The sequence below is a fragment of the Protomyctophum parallelum genome, assembly GCF_964188405.1.
Source record: "Protomyctophum parallelum genome assembly, chromosome: 3".
NCBI classification, from domain to species: Eukaryota; Metazoa; Chordata; class Actinopteri; order Myctophiformes; family Myctophidae; genus Protomyctophum; species Protomyctophum parallelum.
This window is the reverse complement of record NC_139698.1, coordinates 11001545-11023509: the sequence shown is the minus strand read 5'-3', so window position 1 is coordinate 11023509 and position 21965 is coordinate 11001545. Positions and strand designations below refer to the sequence as shown.

Here is a 21965-nt window from a genome sequence, read left to right as displayed (position 1 = left end):
AACATCTCATGAAAATCGCAGAGCATTCTGTTTTCCTTTGCGGGCATCATCAGCCTGGTTGTCTGTCAGCGAAGCCGGCACCAGCTGGTACCAATCTCAAAGTGATGGATGAACGCAGTCAGAAATAGTTTATATATCTATTTTATTCCTTTCACAATCCCTATACCCTATGTCTCAATTATCAATCATTGATCCCGATGATGATGCGCGTGCCAAACGTCATTAAATTAGTTTAGCTCTTCACTTCACTTCATTGTATTGCATTTCCATTTAGCTGATGATGCCATGCAGCCACATGGGTTCCAGAGGCCTCCGGGCTGGATGCTGTCAGCGGGCCCATCCATTCAACACTAGGCCATGAGCACAGTGAGCTGAGTGCTGGACTTGTTGTATTGATTAGCATGTGCATTTGAGGCTTATTTGGGGTTTTTTTCTTTCTCTTTTTTTCAGTCGGTGGTGAAGACCGGGCGCTTGCTCATCAGTCACGAGGCCCCCATCACTGGAGGGTTTGCTGCTGAAATCAGCGCAACGGTGCAGGTGAGTGTGTGTGTGTGTGTGTGTGTGTGTTTCTTTTTTTTGTGTGTGGCGCGGCGCTGTGTGCATGTGCACACAGGCAGCGCACATGTTTGTGCCGTGTGTGTGTGTGTGTGTTTTCCCTGTAAATGTGTGTGCATGTATGAGCTTCTTTGTTTGCGAGGAGGTGCGGGGCGGGGTGGGGGTAATGCAAACATATCTGGTAACATGTTACTGGAATCCCCTCGGGAATCAGGGATTCGGTCATTGACACGACAGAGGCCCTCTGGATGGTGGTGGATTTGCGAGTTATAATCTCACTTGGCTGAAAGTTAAAACTGAAACAGACCTGTGTCTTGGAGTGAACGGCCTATAGCTTACAGAGGCAATAAGCCACACGGTAAGAGGCACTGACAGATCTGCCACTCAACATCCATCTCTGCTGGCTATAGAGTACAGTATATACTATAGGTACCAGCGTACGAGGCCCCCATGAGGATTTATCCCATTTTGACCTGACCACAAAATTTAAAAAAAATATATTCTAAATCCTAAAAGAATATTCTAAATATTTTCACGATTTTTCAAAAATAGCAGACCTACAGTACAAGCTCGTAGCGCGCCATATGAGCTTGTAGATCTGCTGTTTTTCAATAGCTAAATTATAACATAATGTTTAAAACACCAAAAGGGGTTCCCGCCCAAAATTAGTTATAGGATTATGTGCTGTGTGCAAGACGGGTCAGGTCAGGTTCATAATTCAAGTTGACGCTGATGAAAATATGGAGATACTGTATGGTTTCTGCCCAAAGATGAGCGATGAGATCTTCTTAGTTATCAGGACGGTAAACCAGAAGTGTGTCCTCCTTGCCTTCTCTGCCCATCTGGTCCTCGTGACATCTATATAAGGCTGGTGCGACGGTGATCAAAGTATGTGTGGCATGTTCTCCGTCCGTGTGTGTGTGTGTGTGTGTGTGTGTGTGTGTGTGTGCGTGTGCGTGTGCGTGTGCGCGCGACCGGTAGCAGCCAATGATTTCCAGTCTGGTCTCAAATAAATGGTCTAGAGACTTAAATCACCCATAGAAGGTCAGCCAAACTCTCTCGCTATCCCACTTGTCTCCTCCAAACGCTGTGGGCTGGCTAATGGTATGTACTGTACAGTAGTTGGGTGTTACCTCTTGTGTGTGTGTGTGTTGGTGAGAGAGTTCAGACTCAATGCCATAGAATCAGCAGTTCCTCTCATTAAATGCAAGTCTGTCTCCCTCTCTCACTGAGGGCTTTAATGACCAGTCCAATCTGGTGAGTCATTCATGTTTCCACATCGTACGCAGATGACGTGGGCTGTTGGTGCATTCACTGATTGCCATGCTCCAAGGTTTTTACTCTGGGGGACTCTGTCGCCTCAAGGATGCTTTTGTTGTAAAAGTGTTTGAGTTAGATACAGTACTTACACTACTTGTGAAAAAAAACACAAATGGCATTTAAGAGCGGGCTATGAAGTGGACCGTGAAAAGGCTACCAAGGGACAGCACTCTTTTGTCCCTTATCTTGAAGCAGGTTTTTTTTGGCCTATTAAAAGTGACAAAAAGACGTCTCCCGAGTATTCACAGTAACCTGTCCAGGTGTCAGTGTGTGTGTATGGCACACATGCACGCTGCTCGCCGGACTAGGTTACCTGGGTAACATGACACCGACTCCAGACACCCCCCCCCCCCCCTGCCAGTATCACCGCAGACTGAAACTAGCCACACACTTTGGAAGGGACCAGGGATCGGAAATACAACCGTTTCGACCAGGATCAAACTGGGAACCTGCAGAGACGGTGCTCCCTACCAGCCTTAAATAACTAATCGAGAAGGACATGAATACGGTAAAACGCATACCAGGACATATTAAGGAAAAAGATAATCTCACAACAGAACAAACCAGGGCACTTGGAACTAATCAACAACAAACAAATCATAATCAAGCCAGCAGACAAAGGCTCCTGCATAGTAATTATGGACAGACACCAATACCTGTTAGAAGGTGAGAGACAGCTCAACAATTAGGATCATTATAGGAAATTAGACCAACCAATTTACATAGAGACAGCCATCGTAAACAATCTGAGGGAAAAAAAGCACATAAATGCCAAACAACATCAATATTTAATAGGACAGGACAGCCCACGAGCTAGGATATTTTATCTTTTACCAAAAATACACAAAAGCCCGGATTCATGGACAATACCATATGAAATTCCACCCGGGAGACCAATTGTGTCGGACTGTGGCAGTGAGACTTATCAGACAGCAGAGTTTATTGAATATTTCCTAAACCCACTGTCGATAAAACACCCCAGTTTTATAAAAGACACTTATGATTTTGTGGACAAAATTAAAGCTATTATAGTAGGAAAGGAGGCCTTTCTGTTTTCGATAGATATAGACAGCCTCTACACAAACATTGAGACAGAAGCAGGTCTACTAGCAGTTAAAGAAGTCTTTAGTAAATACCCAGACACAAACCGACCAGAGGAGGAATTACTCCAATTACTAGACTTAAATCTAACCCAGAATGATTTTTCCTTTAACAACAAGTTTTATTTACAAATCAAAGGGACGGCCATGGGAAAGCGATTTGCACAATCTTATGCAAACATTTACATGAGCATATGGGAGCAGACAGCACTAGAAAAATGCAGACTTAAACCAACCCATTACTATAGGTTTCTGGATGATATATTTGGAATATGGGAACATAGCAAAGAAGATTTCCAGGAATTTATTGATGTTCTAAATAGCCATCATAGATCCATAACGATAACATTTGTGACACACACTGAAAGGATTGACTTTCTTGATGTAACAAGGGCCCAAACTTTAACACAAATGGGAACTAGACTTTAAAGTATTCTTTAAAGAAACAGACACCCACGCCCTATTACACAAAACGTCATTCCACCCGACACACTCCTACACAGGGATAGTCAAATCACAACTACTAAGATTCCATAGGATTTGCACGCAAAGAAGTGATTTCAAAATGCGCTGGACTTCAACACAATCCCTACTGGACAGTAGGACAAAGACGTTTTAATGAAAAACTGTGGATTAAGAACCTCAACACGGATTTTCCTGGAGGCTTAAACATGCCTAAAATCAGATCTTGAACACAACAAAACTTAAACTCAGGATTAAACTGGAGAAATCTAAAAATGATTGGATCAGACTTCCTTCGGATACATGGCGAATGCATTTATTCCTTGCATTGTGCCTACACATGTTGCGATGTGCGGTCGCAACATGTGTAGGCACAGTGCACTGAAGTTTTTTAATTCCCCCCCCCGGCCAGATGGCTACCACGGTGACTCACTGGGAAATAACTGGGATGTGGCGTGGTCTCAGCGTTGATAATGGGACGGAAAGGGAAAGTTGGCTAAGAATAGGGCTTTTAGCAGAAACGTGCTGTGCTGGAGCTGGCTAATGATCAAAACATTCTGAAAGTGATCCTAACTATATCGTTCATTACTGTTGTCGTTACAGTTGTAGTGTGGAGTCAGACTCACTTTCTTTTTTTATGTTTGCAATGAATTTGTTCTTTGGCATTTTTTTATTGTACAGTTGCAAGGGGCCTATTTATTTTTACCCATTGTAATTTTTTATTAGGAGCAGTGGGAGCTATAGTACAGCGCCCAGTGAGCAGTTAGGGCAAGTGTCTTGCTCAGGGACACTTTGACACATGAATAAATAATTAAATACAAATAAATGGTGCTGCATTTACATAGGGCCTTTATCCAATGCGCTTTACAGAGGTTGTACTGTACATTCCATTCACCCATTCTCTCTCTCACACACACACACACGCACACACACACACACACACATACACCGATGGCGGGGGAAAACCATGCAAGGCACCAACCTGCTCATCGGGAGCAATTAGGCGTTTAGCGTCTCACTCGAGGACACTTCAGGGGGAGGCCACGATCGAACTGGAACTCTACACCTCTAAGCCCACACATGGACTATAGGCAGGCTGGGACGGGAGCCGGTGACCAATTCCCAGACGGCCTGTCTCTACCCACTCGGCTACGGCCACCCTATATTTACAGTTATCATTATAGTTATCGTTCTTGGTGTGGGCAGCCTTTAGGATCAGAGCCCTGTATCACTACATGGGATGGGAAAGGTCACATCAAATTAACCCATTCAGGCCTGACCTCAAAATAAAAATAAAATCTTCTAAATCCTCCAGTTTTCTGAAATAAATATTTTCATAAGCTAAATTATAACATAATGTTTAAAACACCAAAAGGGGTTCCGAATGGGGTTCCGAAACAGAATGGGAGAGAAGTTGACAGGGAAACTTTTAGAGTCCAGCCACTGTTCCTAATTCCTATCTATTATTGTTGCATTGGAAGGATTCAACTAAAGGTGTGTTAGGCCTAATCCTTGCGCCTCAGCTTTTAACCCATTTTGGACTGAGGTCGATTAAAAAAAAGCATTCTTTTTTAAAACCCCATGGTTCTATGTCAGTGGTGCTCAACCTTTTTCATGTCAAGGACCCCCAGAATTATCTCTATTGGGCCACGGACCCCCATCTCAAAATATGAAGTTCCAGGGACCCCCCAGAAGCCAATATAGTTAAAAATGTTCGCTCTGAAATATATATTCAAAGATTTGTACCACACGATTTTTCAAAAATAGCAGACCTACTAGCTCGTAGCGCGCCACTCGGTGCCGTGCTATGAGCTTGTAGATCTGCTATTTTTCAATAGCTAAAGCATAACATAATGCTTAAAACACCAGAAGGGGTTCCCGCCCAAAATGGGTTTTAACAGAATGGGAGAGAAGTTGACAGGGAAACTTATTGAGTCCAGCCACTGTTCCTAGTCCTATCTATTACTGTTGCATTGGAAGGATTCAACTAAGGGTGTATTAGGCCTAATCCTTGCGCCTCAGCTTTTAATGAAAGATCTGTGTATGTTTGGTTGGATGTAGTTTGGTGTAGTTTGGAGGGTTTCCATCCATGCTCAGCGTTTGGCCCAAAGCCCCTCATGGTTTAATAATGTGTCATTGGCTGGCCTCTTGGTGATCGTCTCTCTTCTCTGCTTCCTGGACGGGGCAGAGTGGGGGGGGGGGGGGGGGGGGGCTAAAGACAATGCTTCTCATGGACCTCAGGGATGCACAGAGAGAACTGGTGAATCACGCTTCCTTCCCAAACTCCACAAACCTCAGTCAAAAATCTCCTTTATCCCATTTAGGCCTGAAAAAAAGTTTTCTGAAATACCTATGTTTCAATATTTCATGTCAAGGACCCCAAAAATTATCTGTAATTGGCCTCCGACCCCCATCTGAAAATATGTTGTTCCAGGGACCCTCCAGAAGCAAAGATTTGAGTTAAAAACGTTTGTTCTGAAAAAATATATTCCAAATTTTGAGGCACACTTTCACGATTTAAAAAAAATAGCAGACCTACAAGCTCGTAGCGCGCTATGAGCTTGTAGATCTGCTATTTTTCAATAGCTAAATTATAACAATGTTTAAAACACCAAAAGGGGTTCCCGCCCAAAATGCGTTATTTAAAAAAATAATCTGACCTGTCAGTTTCGCTTTTAAAGGAAATTAATTTGACTTGTCCGTTTTGATTTAAAAGACTATTGGCCTGTAAATTTGTATTTGTCAAGAATGAAGCGCTGCATCACACAATGACCGTTGTCACAACATTGTGTTTATTTGGAGAATTGCGGCCTGCCTAAATGGTCAACAGCTGCTGTTCACAAATCCCACATAGGCTAGCATTATTAAAGATGATAGTTTAGCATGATACAGCTGTGCATTCTTAAACAGTCTGGTCTACAGTTCATGCCCCATCTTCCCACTACAATCAACCAACCTAGATTATACACTGTAGTAGTCAGTGAAATAATCTTCGCTGTAGACCTACCACAGTCCTCCAGGAGACACTTGGAACGCTGCGTTCTGGTTGCACTGCTGCGAGCACTTCTCTTTATTTGTCTGTAATCGAAATCAAGCGGATTCCCGGCATATAAGTACAAGCCAGTGCTTAGTCTGCTTACCGCTGAGCCATTCTATGGTTCTGGGATACCCTTCAAAGGTTTAAGGCTGTACTGGCAGCCCAGTTGGTGTTGGTATGGGATGAAGGCTTTGCATGTTTTTTGTTTCTTTTTCCGGCTGTAAATGCCGTTTAGAATCCGAAGCAGAGCACCGGGTTGCCTGTCAGGCATGTTGGAAGTTGGAAGCAGCATGAAGCATTGGCCTATGGGCGCCATCTTCTACTGTAAAACCGTGGTCATCTCCCCATGGCCATGTCCGTCGGGGGGTGCACTAAAGGCCTTCAAAGGGACAGCGTTTATGGAAGAGGGCTGGTTTTAAGTGATAGTGAATGCGATGCAGGTACCACTGGGCGTTGTAACACTTGGGAGCTTATAAAGCTACAGTCCACTGCTGCTGCGTATTGCAGCCCATTCCAGTCGATTGCTGAAATAACCCCAGGCCCAATTCAGTCATTAGCCTGCACTGCCTTTCATCTAACTGATTAGAGCCACAGTGAGCGGTTTCACAACTTTAGGTTTAACCCATTTAGATCTGGGAACCATTCTACAAAATGTCTTCTAAATCCTGTCAGTGGTGCTCTGCTAAAACAAAAACATGTCGAGGAACCCCACGATTATATGTAAATCTGAAAATATGTTGTTCCAGGGACACCCAAGAAGCAAAGAGTTTAGTTAAAAACGTTCACTCTGAAAGAATATCAGGGCTCGAAATTAACTTTTTTACTTGGTATAGCTTGTGCTACCAATTTCAAAATGAAGGAGCACCAGAAAAAAATTAGGAGCACCCACCAAAAAATATGTAATCGATTTTTTCCATTCATAAAAACAATAATATAACGTGTGGTTTACAAAATAAAATGACTAAAGTATAAAAATGCATGCCAGAATTTAAAATGTAGTGTCCAGACTTTCTGTCCCTCATCCATCCATCTCTTCAAAGAGACCGAGGCATCAAACATCTCCAGATGAGAACCCTCTAGTCTACACTGATTCCGGCCAGTCACATCACCTGTTTTCTTTTTCTTTGTTTTGTGTTTTTCACCTTCATAGCCTATTTAGATCATATAATTAGAATCTCTAATATAAAATAATTTTGATGTAAAAGCTATATCTACTCACTTCTAATCAGTGGTGGAAAAATTACTCTAATGTTTTACTTAAGTAAAAGTATCAATACTGCTGGTCTGCTGCTATGTAGAAACACTTACAAGTCTGCTATTCTCTCTCCCTCCCTCTCTCTCTCATTCCCTCTCTCTCTCTCTTGCATGCGCGCACGCACACACACACACGCATGCGCGGATTGCGCGCTCACACACACACACACACACACACACACACACACACACACGTACAAGGTTTCTTTGACTATGCATCCACCTCTTGGTACCACAGCACCTCAAAGGCCCTCAAAACAAGGCTCCAGACCTCCCAAAACAAACTGGTCAGGCTCCTACTTGGCCTCACCCCCCGAACCCACCTCACCCCTGCCCACTTTGACAGGCTGGGATGGCTTAGGGTCGTCGACAGAGTACAGCATCTTGCAATGGGTCTGGTCCACAAGATTCGATACACCACCAAGATACCCATGTACCTGTCTAAATACTTCCTTAATGTAAATGAAGTCCACACCCACAACACCAGAGGGAGTGCAACAAACCATGTGCAACCCAGATTCGGCACAAACAAGGGACTAAATTATTTTCGCTCCTATGCCACCAAAATGTGGGACGCCCTACCAACAGTCATTAAGACATGTGAATCCCTTGACTCCTTCAAAACCGCTCTCAAAGGGCACCTACGGATGGCTGCAATTCGAAACTGGCCTCTGTAAAATCTGAATCCCCCCCACCCCCCCCCCCCCCCATTTTCCCTCACTGTATATTGTATCTTTTCCCTTTTTTGCTTCCCATATGATGAATTCCTGTTCTGTTCTTTAGCTACATAGAAATGTCTATTTGTATGTCTCTAAATGTTTGTATGTCTTTAAATGTTTTGATGAATTGAACAATGTGGACCCTGTTGTAAACAAGTGTAATGCTTAATTGGGTCGTCCACTCACAGTTGACAGTCTTTGTATTGAGTTTGTGCTTAAAATGTACTGTAAATTCTACAAACTGTTAATAAATATTTCAATCAATCAATCAAAAACACACACAGAGCCGGTCCACTCCGTAGCGAGTCCGTAGCATAGCACTAGCTGGCTCCGGTCTTTTCTGAATCGGAACGCTTGAAATGTACTTTCTGACACATGGTGAAGTTGCGAGCCGAGGTGCTCTGAAATGTGAGCGATGCAGTGCTCAACGTTGTCCCGTACCGTTGTGTCAAAGAGTAGAACAATACACACTTCACACGTTGGTTTGTTAGCATCAAGTGCTAGTGCAGCTAGCAGACAGGAGCTGTGCAGTGGAGTTGGATGTCAGAGAGCGGCTCAGAGCGCCCGTTTTTCTACAATCGATCGTTGTAGCCAGGCGCACCAAAGTAATTATTTGTAGTGGCACTGGTGCTCCCAAATATATTTTTAGGTCGCAAAGATTAAAATTCAGGCGCATTTGCAACCAAAATGGTCGCAATTTCGAGCCCTGAATATATATTTGCACTACATTTGCACGATTTTTCAAAAATAGCAGACCTACAAGCTCGTAGCACGGCACTCAGTGCCGCGCTATAAGCTTGTGGATCTGCTATTTTTCTTTTTTAATTTTTTTTTTTTTATCCCACGATTTTGTAACCCATTTTTCACCCCTGTGTCAATCATCTAATGTGATCCTGGGCTCTACACACCCTCCACCAACCTAGTCCCCATATGGGGGACAAGGGGAGAGCAACGTCCAAGTTGCTCCTTTACACCTGACAGGGGGGAGTTTCCCTGGTTGGACGTAGCGCGTGGAAGGAACACGTTATTCCAACCAGTTCCTTTCCCCTCCATCAGGCGCCCCGGCTGGCCAGGGGGAGGCAGTTTAGTGACCAGGATTACTGCATGTTTTTTGTGAGGGTACACGGGGAGAACATGCAAACTCCACACAGAAATCTGCTATTTTTCAATAGTTAAAGTATAACAGAATGCTTAAAACACCAAAAGGGGTTTCCGCCCAAAATTGATTAAGTCAATCAATGCTCCATAAGTCCTTTATTTTGGTCACTTTGGCTCTAATGAAAATGTCAATTTGTTGTTAACTCTTTTTTTGCCATCTCTGTATCTGTGAACTATGTATATAACCGTACCAAGCCCTTACTCTGATTTTTTTTTTTTTTTTAAGATATATTTTTGCGGCTTACGCCTTTTATTGATTTTTGAAGGGACAGACAGTAGGCTGACAGGAAACGGGAGAGAGATGGGGGGATGACATGCAGTAAAGGCCGTGTCGGGTCCGGGAGTCGAACCCGCGGCACACTGCGACTGGATTACCAGTCCGGTGCCCAGACCGTTACGCTACGGCCTGGGCCACCCTTACTCTGATTTATCTCTGGAAACATGGTTGCGGTTTTAACTGCTGGCTGGAAGATCAGCCATACAGTAGGTTTCCCATAGGACCATTCAAGCAATTGTATATGTCAAAACAATGTGACACCCGACTTGAGATCTATACGCAACTAACTCCTTGGGATTTGTTTCCCAACCTGACATGCAGCCTACATCTTTTATTCGTTAGTTTCATATTAGGCCATGAGCCCGTTATTGCTTAGACTAAATCAGTGAAAGAATTCATCCCAGCTGCCAAGTCGTGTGCTCCGTTCAATATAATAGCTGGCAGTTTGACTGTTGCACGCTTGTAGCTAATCAGACATTTTCGAGGAGATGTAAGAAAGATAAGCGTCAACATTGAATCTTGCTGACAGACTGACATTAGAAAACCAAGCCATACGTAGGCTAAAACGGCTATGGGAAGATGTCACTCCCCCCCCCCCCCCCCTTTTTTTACCCTTCTGTGGCAGGGAGGAGCTTAGATGTTCAACTCAATATCCACTATACAGTGACATTGTACTGAAACCGTTGCTTTATTCGATCTGAACTACATGGTGAGAGGTTTTCACAACATTCTGCTCAAGAATCAAAGCCAGGCTTTTGAAGTCTGGGGTTTTGGAACCCCAGACTTTCCTCTGTTGACATTGGGCTAATACGAAGGCCTGTTATTGTCTTTCTTGGCCAAGTCTACCGAATGATATTGGCATTTATCTGCCATCATGGAAGGAGTGCACCCCCCAATCTGTGGCTGTCTGTGACAAACTGTGACAGCAGACACGATATCACAACTGCAAATCTGAGCTGTATTTTTAAAGCAAGCCTCATTGCAGCGTTTTGGTGCTGCCAATGTTGTCATATTTTTATTCTGACATTTAAGGCATATTACATATAATGATGCACTTCCCAAAAGATAAACACCGATTTGAGTGAAATCTGAGTTGTGTGGCCGTTCTCTGTCCAGCTGTGGTGGCAGCCTACCAGACTACTGTACTTTTCTCCTACTTCCCGTAAGTGTATTTAGAGGTGATTACAGTTCTGATCCAGACAAAAGGGCAAACTCCCTGGTACTGTCTGTCTGTGTGTCTTTGTCTGTCTGTGTGTCTTTTGCTTTTCTATTTTGCAGTGCCTAACCGCTTCAATGAACATGTGTGTCTGTCCCTATGTTTGTATGCATGTTTGTTTGAGAACAGACAGCTGCAATACTGCTGGGTGTCCTATAGTGGCACTGTTGAGCAGCTTAAAGGGCTACAGTACAGCTGTTGAGCTTCACACTGACCACTATAACAATTGCACAGTACACACACACACACACACACACACCGCTCAGTTCACACGGTGTGTTTTATTTTATTTTATTCCACGATTTTCGAACTCATTTTATTCACCCGGTGCTAATTGCCTAAGCTGTAACCCTGGGCACTACTCTCCCTTCAGCGGAGAACCCTGAACTGAGCGCATCAAATCACGAAAGTTAAAAAGAAATATATATATATTATATATATGAGCAAAACAATCTATAAATAAGCTAAAAGTAAATAACTAATATACAACAAATACACACAACCAACTGCTGGTATTGCACAAGAACATGTATTGCGGTAAGAGATTATGTTTCAGCAGCAGCCATTGAGTGTGATTATCGCTGTGGGATAGAAACTGTTTTTAGTCTGTTTTGTCTGATGGCAACAGTTTGAACAGGGAGTGACCAGGGTGGGAAATGTCCTTTATAATGTTCTGGGTTTTTATTTTTATTATTTAGATACATTTTGGGGCTTTTAGTGACCAGAGGTGGGATCAGGATTTGAGCCCGCGACACGCTGTCAGACTTGCATTGCAGCCTAGGGTGTCCGCCTGTCCGGACAACCACGCCGGCAGCCTGTGTTTTTTGGAGACAGCGGGAACTGGTCTTCCGGTGTGGGGAGAGGGCAGCCAACGATCTTCTGTGCTAATGTGCTAATGACGCTCTGGAGCGGTTTCCTCTGAGCCGCTGTGACATATACAGTATGTCAATATGCTCTCTATGGAGCACCGATAAAAGGACACCAGCACACTCTGGATTATTGTAACCAGTTCCTTTCCCCTCCATCAGGCGCCCCGGCTGACCAGGTGAAGGCAGTATAGAGACCAGGATTACTGCATGTTTTTGTGAGGGGACCTACCTTGGGGGACACGGGGAGAACATGCAAATTCCACACAGAAAGGCCCTTTAGCCAACCCCACCCAGGGTCTGGGCGCTGATGACACGGAAGAGAGAACACGGACGGCCACAGCGTTCCCGGGACCTTCTAGCTTGTGAGGCGACAGCTCGACCGACGTCGCCACCGTGCCCCAAATCTGTCTGTCTGTCTACTCTAGACTCACTGTTAATGCTCTAGTCTAGAGCATTAACATTGAGTCATTGTTAAAATACAGACTTTTTACTGTGTGGCACCTATAGGGGAAGGTGGTGTGTGACTGTGCGACTAATCTCACCGATCAGTGCTGCCAGTAGGCCGAGGACGTAATTGTGTGAATCTTATTCACATTGTATTGTGATTTGTGATCCGCCATCCCTCCTTATTTGGGCAAGACATCAATATTATGTCCTCATGCTCCCTTTATATACTCTATTTGAACTGCAAATGCAGAACCTTGCATAAACACCAATTTCACCTCACTTTCACCTGTATTTTGTTGTGACAAATCCATTTGGTTGACTGATTGATTGATCAGCATGACGTCTGAGATCCACTAAAGGAAGCCACGCTGTTATTAGACCCTGACTTGTTTTCGCTGGGCCCTGCTGTCTCTGCTGTTTTTAATACTGCCATTCATCAGTCTTGTTTAAATAAGGGTTTACTGGAACAAATACCCATTCATTGCACAGTGTGTTGTCAAACGCGGGGTTACGTTGAACCGGAAAAATTGATATCTTTTCAAGTCCATACAGACGCCAATTTGTGAGAGAGTGCACCGGTTATGTTCATGGAAAATACACAGAAATGTTTAGGCCTGACCAGACAAATCCATTCCGAGTGCACGACGCTGCATGGTTCATCCATCTGCCTGTCAAATGAACAGGTTGGGGACCTCATCCACATTGGCCCATGCTGTTCATGCACGTCCATGCTCTGCTTTCTCACTCCCAAGTTGTACTTTTCCACAGAGAAACCTCAACCAAAATTACTAATTTACCCAAGAAGACCAATTAAAGTACATCTGCTTCTCCTTGTAAGGATTGCGATATGTAACAAGCATGACATGCATTCTTTTGATCAGTTTCAATTATTTTGATCCGTTTAAAACAAATTCAATTTCACGGGTCCATTTTTTACTTTCAGAATTAAGATGTACAGGTTACAGCAAAGGACTTCTGTTGGAAGAAATTCCTCACACATTTAGGCTACCCATTTAAGACTTTGGAGTTAGCCCACTATCTCACGACGTGTTCAGCCCATAGACTGTAAAAAATATGGACAAAGCGTTCTCGGGGTCTAACATGAACGTAAAATGAAGCTTGTCAGTCCTTGAATTGTACATCGCCATCTTTCTAGATCCGTTTGGGCCCAGCTTGGCTTGGCTGGCCCAGACAACGAGGCGGGACTTCCCCCCCCTTCTTCTTAGTTGGTTTTTATTTTGACTCGAGTGGGTGGGGAATCCCGATCATAGACTGTAACGGTAGCCACGCCCCTCAGAACATACGCGACTTTATGGTAATTTCTTTTATAAATGGGACCATGATTTTCCAAAAAGAATATTATGACATTAGAAATGAGACTTTAAACTAGTGACTGGAAGCAGAAAGTATTCATGGCCATGTTTATTAAGGTAATACAGTCTAGGTGAAGTTGGGCCATTATATGAAATTTCAGGAAATCCCGATTTCCTTGTGGTTTCACAAAATATCTGTCTGACTGCCCCCCTGGTTCAGCCATGCCACATTATAAATCAAGTGGGGGGAGAAAATAACTCTAAAAGTGAAACACTAACATGACTACATGAGTGTTCTGGTATTTTCACACCACTGCAGACATAGGCTCTCCTTTGCCCAAATACGCCACAGTCTGCTGCATAGGTCTGTTTTCCAACACCGAACTTTGCTCCCTTGGCCGAGGAGAGAGGAGAGGAGAGGAAAGGAGAGGAGGTGCTGGCACTAAGCATATACATCCATTAAACCTAATCACTGCTAATTAGACGGGTGGAGCAGCCTGCCAATTGCTAGGTAAAATGATGGCAGCAGAACTGCCAAGCAGATCGCTGACACAGTGCGAGCCCAGAGCCCAGGCAGATAGCTTTCACAGTGCGAGCCCAGAGCCCAGGCAGATAGCTTTCACAGTGCGAGCCCAGAGCCCAGGCAGATAGCTTTCACAGTGCGAGCCCAGAGCCCAGGCAGATAGCTTTCACAGTGCGAGCCCAGAGCCCAGGCAGTCAGCTGACTGTGTGGGACCTCCATCAGGGTTCCTCCACCCCTGTAGTGGTTCCCATGCTCTTACTGAGGCAGACGTCTCCACCAGCTAAATCTTGTCCTCCCTTATCTCCCTGCTCCCTCCTCTGTACGTCTGTTCTGGGACACAGTTCTCATCCCATAAAAAAAGGTTATTGGATTTATGATTAAACGTAATCCTTGGATCATTTCCCACGATATACTTAAGGCAGATTTATTGAAAATACTTGACACAAAAAGTAGCATGAGGTCACTTTAAGGTCCGCAGTCTACACAGTGCACCTTTGATTCATGATCTCCTGGTTTCTGGTACTATATTCATAACCCAGGCATGTTGCTACCTTATTATTATCATTATTATTATTATTATTATTATTATTTGGTACTCCTAGCTGCATCTCTTTTTTGTATCTGTCCAGCAACTGCAGTAGGCTACTGCCATAACAACTGAATTTCCCCCATGGGATAAATAAAGGCCTGGCATAAATCTGCCTATCTATTTGGATGAAACCATGACAAGCAAAAGAACATCATCTGTATCTTCAATGTGTTGTGTATATCCGCAGGAAAAATAAAGTACTCTTTGATGTGCAACTATTCGTAGGGCTGCGCTGTAAACAGAAAACACATCTTGCTGTCAAGTTACAAACTGTAAAATAGCCTGTATCACAGTGGATGGGATGTGGTTAAGTGACGTCTGGGATATACCCGACGTCACGAGTTCACCGAGTTCCCTCAGGAAAGTCCCCTTAGCGAGGAATCCCAGAGTGGAATGTACTTGGACAGGTACAGGTATGGCATGATTACAGCGCTTGCTTCTATTTCAAAACAGGGGCCAAATCGGCACACACAATCTAACAAAACGTTTCCTGCGAAACGAAAGCGACCTCTGAGCCACTCAAGAATAATACAACAAAAATATCCTGTTTCTGAAAATGTGTCCTCTTTGATGGTGTTGTCTGGAGCTGCCCTAAACCTATAGCAGCCATGCTTGAGTTAATATTAGCAAATGTGCACAATTCATAGCATCTCTCATCATGTATTTAACCCATTTAGACTTGGGGACGATTCTACAAATGTCTTCTAAATCCTGACAGTTTTCAGAAAAACCCTATGTTTCTAAGTCAGTCGTTCTCAAACATGTTCATGTCAAGGATCCCCAAGATTATTATATGTAATTGGCCGACGACTCCCATCCAGGGACCCCCCAGAAGCAAAGATTTGAGTTAAAAACATTCGCTCTGAAAGAACATATATTCAAAGATTGGCGCCACATTTTCACGATTTTTCAAAATTAGCAGACCTACAAGCTCATCGGTGCCGCGCTATGAGCTTGCAGATCTGCTATTTTTCAATAGCTATAAAGTATAACATAATGCTTAAAACACAAACCCAGAATGGGTTAATTGACAAAATGCCAGTAAATTAGTGCAAATATCTGCGGTTCAGAGGATGCTTACAATACACAACATGACCAGCAGGAAAGTCACTTACATCTAGACACGGACGTAGACATACTGTAATTTCCATGTTATGAATACGTACTTGGATCGTCCGTTTGTATAGTTAAGAATTAGATTTAATCTTTAGACCGTTTTATGAACGAGGCCGCTGGCCTTATACCCACTGTTTTGGAAGGCCCGTAAAACTTGACGATGATTCATAGTTTAAGCATTTTACTGCAGTAGTAATATATGCTTCCGCGTATCCTGCTCCAGTAGACTTTATTGTCCAGGATATCTATTATTTTTAAATAGTCTGTTTTGAAAGCAAAAAGCCAGGTGAGGTCAGATAAAAGATACGACCTGAGAGACAGGACTAGTTGGAAAAAGAATAAATAACATATGATCAATGCCACGACCACACACACATTTAACCGTTTCCAGTAAAGACAACTAATAAAAACAATTCTACCACTTTTAGTGTAGAGGCAGCTCTTTCTTGATTGGGGGAGATCGCGGAACTGCCACAACACAACAGTTACCCTAAAAATGGCATTAAATATATTAGCTAGTATATATATATTCGATAGTACGAGCACAAATGTCCTGTTTACTGCTATGTTGGCATCTATCTTTGTTGTGAGAAAGGAACAAAGCTCTTGCAATGTCACGCCCCATATTTGCATAATGGGCCCTTGTTGGTTATAGCCTGGTTCCAGACGAATCTGGTTGGTCCTGCACTACTTCAGGTCCGTGAAGTCCTCCCACAATTAAGAGAGTCCAGACTTAATCTGCCTGGGGCAATTTGCATTGCAAAGGCAGATAAGGCTGGCTACACGAGGCTAGACCTGAAGGCTCCTGACCTGAAGTTATTAACATTCTAAAATTCACACGACTATTATCCACTTCCAGGCAGCATTCTAAACAGTTTCACGTTGTTGAGAATCTTTGATATGAGCGCCGAGCGGCCTTTACAAATCAGACGGAGCATCCCAGGACATGCTGTCTGTGCTGGAAGAAGCTGCCTCATTTGGCCTTGCCTGTCCTGTGAACTCCACCTGCTCCGCTCGCACTCTCCCTGACGCCGACTTTCTCCAGTTGTGTTGTTCACAAGCTGTGAAACGATCGGCAGACTTAGGTCTCCCTCAAAACTCTGCCAGATGTTTTATAAGAGATGAAAACATGCAAACCGAGAAACATGGAAGTTCTGCCCTGCCAAGCCAACAACACCATTGCAGGGCAGAACTTGGAAAGAAATAAGTTGGGATTACACGGCCTGCTGAGTTTTCAATGCCGTCACTGCTCAGAGGAAGAGGTCAAATTCCCGCCTCAGTCAAGACTGATGAAGACAGACAGCAGTGCGAACAAAAAACTGCCCTGTGTGTGTCGTTCATTGTAAGTTCTTGCATTGTGTGATTGGGGTTAATTTAGTTGCTTGAGCTGTGTGCAGATCACAGCACACTCTGACAGAGGGTACTTTAGGTCCTTGTCAGCACGTGTGTGTGTGTGCGTGCGTGCGTGCGTGCGTGTGCGTGCGTGCGCGTTCGTACGCTCATGTGGCTAAGTGGGGGTTTTGTCCCCTGTGGAGTGTTTTTGCCAACTTTGTCCTGCTTTGACTCAATGGGAGGTCAAAAGCCAATGAAGAGACATGAGTGATGGCTTGTTTTGCAATTCAGCCAAATCTCCTGAGCCCAACTGTGAGCAGCCTGCATAAGTCATTTTGGCTCATATAATGTGTGTCAGAGATGGTAATAATAAATGTGAGTGTTTAGCTACATGCAGAGACCCTGCAGTAACTGCAGCAAGTGATGCAGTAGCCTCTGAGGACAACATAAATTTCCCATGCCTCAACTCCCATTTTCATCAAGTGAATTTTTTCTGTGAAATGTAGCCTCTATGGTACTGTACTGTATGTAGCAGCCAGTGGGGCTTTTCTAAAGTGCATGACACTTTCACTGCCTGAATAGAAGATGTTTGATTGCTGTCAGGCTAACGTTCACCTCTCTCTGTGTTGCGTTTCCAGGAGCAGTGCTTCCTGAACTTGGAGGCTCCGATCGCCAGGGTCTGTGGCTACGACACTCCCTTTCCCCACATCTTTGAGCCGTTCTACATCCCTGACAAATGGAAGTGCTTCGAGGCTCTCAGGAAGATGATCAGCTACTGAACTGCTGCTAGGTAAGTAGGGTTGGCAGGTAGGCATGTAATGATTCACTCAACTCACGATACGATTCGTATCACGATATGAGGTTCACGATACGATTTTTCACGATATTAAAAAATATATATATTTTAAAGAAGAATTACCGTTTTTTTTAATTTTATATAATTTATCTTCCCCCCTGAGATCTTTTATTTAACTACATTGCAAAAGAAGTAGCATTACTTTTAACAGTGCAGAAACATAATTGCCTTCCTTGATGAGCATCACCTGGGCACAGTCACAGACACACACAGCTCCCTTCTACAGTGCTCTACTACTGAAAGTGACTCATTTATCTCCAAAAGCACTTTAATATGATGGAATATGACTAAAGCTCACATTTCACATCACACACTAGCCCCCCTTTTGAAAATCGATTTTTTTATTTCAATGAATTTCGTCGGGATATATATCGATATGCGATATATCGTTACATGCGTATTGGCAGGTTGCTGCGCCTCATCCATGTTATTGACTACATTGGTTACGCGTAAATGCATCGATTTTCCACATCCATGCCACAAGGCAGCATTTGTTTCTTTTATATTGTAAGCACTTATCGTATTACATTCTCCTATCATTTGTGTTGAGCAGATTTACTTTCTACTATGTTGCCTCTAATCTTTCATATCACGATATTGGCCGCAATTACATATAGCTAAAGCAGAACCAGTGGTTGTGGAGCACACATGCAGATTTTCTGAACATTTATATTAAATGTATTATAAAGTCAAAATCATATTGACATTTATACTGAAATATGTATATATCAATATTATATATTTACTATATTATTTAGATACATTTTCTGAAGAAAATGCAGCATCTAACTCAAGCCTACCTGTGCGAGTCTGCGGACACACTTATTAATGTGATTGTCTGACTTCCTCAAAAATCTACTGCAAAATCGGTCAGAAAGGCTGCTCCGACGTGCTAGTGTTAATAGCTAAGCCATTCAATGTACTGTATACGCTTACGCAGTTTGAAGCCAGGATGCTTTCTTCAGACATTTAGGAAAGCCTTGAAACGCCTTGCTCCTAGTCTCTCGTTACCAGACTGTTGCCAAATTCAAACCAGGGTCCTGAAACTCACAAGGAGTCTGTGCACTGACTGGCTGGGCCATCAGACACCCTTTTGTTGTGCCTTGTTGCTGATTATTGTTATTATATTTTTGGAAAACAGTTGGAAGATTATTTATTTATTTCCCTTCTTGGTATTACCTACTGGCAGTGTTCCTTTCTCTGTCTCTTACACTGTATAGTATTCTATGATGGCCTTCTCCCACAGTAAGTAACTACCGTAATTTCCGGACTATAAGGCGCACCTGAATATAAGCCAAATTTAGGGAAAATCCCAAATATGTACGTATACAAGCCGCACCGGACTATAAGCTGCAGGTGGCCCCCTAGTGGCCGTTTCGTTAGCTCAGAGCCTTAGATGGCTCTGCGTTAGCTGTAAAAATCCATAGATAAGCCGCACCGTTGTATAAGCCGCAGGGTTCAAATCATGGGTAAAAAGGTGCGGCTTATAGTCCGGAAATTACGGTATACTTATTGTCAGCATCAGCAAGAACGTGGGAGTCTATCCCCGTTCCACAATGCGCTAGACCCCTGGGAGATGGACTGCTGAGGAGATCCACACATACAGTACCATCAGCTCTCAGTATTTACAGTATGCACGACTTGACGCACCAAAGCCGTGCTACTCCTACGCTGAGTTGGTCGTGCCCGGGATCGAAGCGATGACCTTGTGGTCGCTCCACCGACTAAGTAGCAACCTACAGTAGAGCATTCAGGCTGTCATCATTGTCCGCCACGCAACCTAAAGAATAATGAAGCCTATTTGAGACGTACAGTATTTCATTAAGAAAAATGCCCCACCACGTGAAGTCAGAACAGAACTAACGAAACTGGTTACACCTCATTACCATTTCAAATTGTATTTATTTAATATAAAAGGCCTCTGAAAACGGTGAAAAATGATGTTTATCTAAATGAAGTGCTACTGCTACTAAATGAAACGCTTCGTAGCAACACTGTGTAAAATGATAACCTGGACCCTTGAGTGCCATTTTGAGCACCAGTCATGAAAAAGAAAGCTTAGATAAAGGAGGTAGTAAATGAAGACGTACGTATTTGAGTCCATGTGTAGTTACCCTACCTCCCATCCTGGCATCCTCCCAGCTCATCATCTACAGTATTCCCTCTTCCTTTGTGCACCTGCTCTGAACAGCCAATTTCAGTCAGTTTGATGTAGTGAAACTTTGGTGTTGGCGAAAGGGCCTGTCTGTGTGTAGTTTGCATGTTCTCCCTGTGTCCCCTAGGCCTAGGGTACGTAACCCTCACAAAAAACTTTCTCCATTTCTAGGGCTCCACTCGCTGGTGCATCTGAACTCTCCTTCCCTCTTCATGTATCCAACCACTGGACAACAACCATGACAAAAAGACTTTGTTGACCATCTAGTCATGAAGCGGTGTCCAGATCGGTTCCTTGTTCCATGCTCTCAATCTGACTGTTACCCCTGGATTAGTTCATATACTGTATGTTCTATTGAATAACAGAAGACCACTTTATCTATTGTATAGGCTGTAGGTCTCTAATATCCAGATAAACTCTTAAAAGGATCCCTGGCTAATGAGACAACTATGCCTTAAAACCTCTACAACTAAAATATAAAAATTAAAACACATAAATAAAAAGTATTTAAAATATTGCTTTGATGCTCATATTATCCTTATGAAATACTAAATTGTTTTATATTAGCATATGCATTCCATAGGGCTGACCACACATGGACATATGACATCATCAACTTCCGACAGGAGCAGTTCCTATTGAGTTAAAGATTCTTTATTTATGAAAGAAATGGAATATTTATGGTGATTTTATTTTTTTATTTTAGTTGTAGAGGGCAAGTGTCTCATTAGCCAGGGATCCTTTTAACACTGGGTTTTGGGAGATTGTAGAATTGATGGTGGAATGTGTTTTTCTCCTTTGTTTTGCGATTACTCTGGATTTAATATCTCTTTGCTTTTCTAACCTTTTCTTGTGTTTGACCTGCACTAAACGTAAATATTCTAACATCTGTGTTTCTGTGGTTTATAATAAATTGTAAAGAAAATAAATTATCTACATCGGGTGATGCATTGTGGGTGTGATATGTCCCTTGGGCACTGTTCCAGTACAAACCTCTGTCCCTATCATCATTACCAAGTAACAAATGGACAGTCAGATCTTCCTGAACCTGTCCCTTCCAGGCCATCTGGTCAGAAGATGACCGTGACTTCAGATGTCACAGCTGCATGGAGATGCAACACATTTTGAGCTACAGGGTGTCTTTTTTAAGTGGTGCAAACCACTTAAAAGCCTGGCTGGCTGGGTATGTGTGAGCACGAAAACAGCATGGTTGTAACTCTGTCATTTCTCAACCGTTTCGGACGCGGGGCGGCTCGCCGGAATCGGGCCAGCACCTTGGGTGCGTTCCTGTGGGTCTGGAACCCCCCCCCCCTCACCGGGGACCCCCACACGGAGTTGCACCACTTACTTCACACAGGTGTGATTTTTCTGAAGAAAAGGGGGAAGAACCTACTCTGAAACATTAGGGGAATCGATCACATACTTAGCTCACATAGGCAAATGTCTAAAACATGAAAATGGATTACCATTGGTACTGTAGTTTTCTGTGAATCCACCCATAGCGATTTTCCCAACCACCATCAGAGGAGTTTGAAGATTCAAGATTTTTTTTATTGTAACATAATTGTATAATTATTGGTTTTCGTCTCATTTACATTGCAACAACAAGTAAAAATGGAAAGATAACAGTAGAAAAGCAATAAAACTAGTACCAAAAATATAGTACA

The 21965-nt window shown here is 43.3% G+C and overlaps 1 protein-coding gene across 2 annotated transcripts in view; it reads left to right on the top strand.

Annotated features, from left to right (window-relative positions):
* bckdhb (branched chain keto acid dehydrogenase E1 subunit beta) overlaps positions 1 to 21244 on the top strand; it is a 69033-nt gene extending 47789 nt beyond the window's left edge. Inside the window, exons 9-11 of one of the 2 annotated variants that reach the window (XM_083760681.1) lie at positions 451 to 537; positions 17926 to 18076; positions 20467 to 21244. In XM_083760681.1, the coding sequence (XP_083616807.1) occupies positions 451 to 537; positions 17926 to 18066 (228 nt within the window). In that variant the 3' untranslated portion in view covers positions 18067 to 18076; positions 20467 to 21244. Of the gene's footprint in view, positions 1 to 450; positions 538 to 17925; positions 18078 to 20466 lie in introns of both variants that reach the window. The other variant, XM_083760680.1, reaches the window with a different exon arrangement.
* Positions 21245 to 21965: the final 721 nt, after the last annotated feature.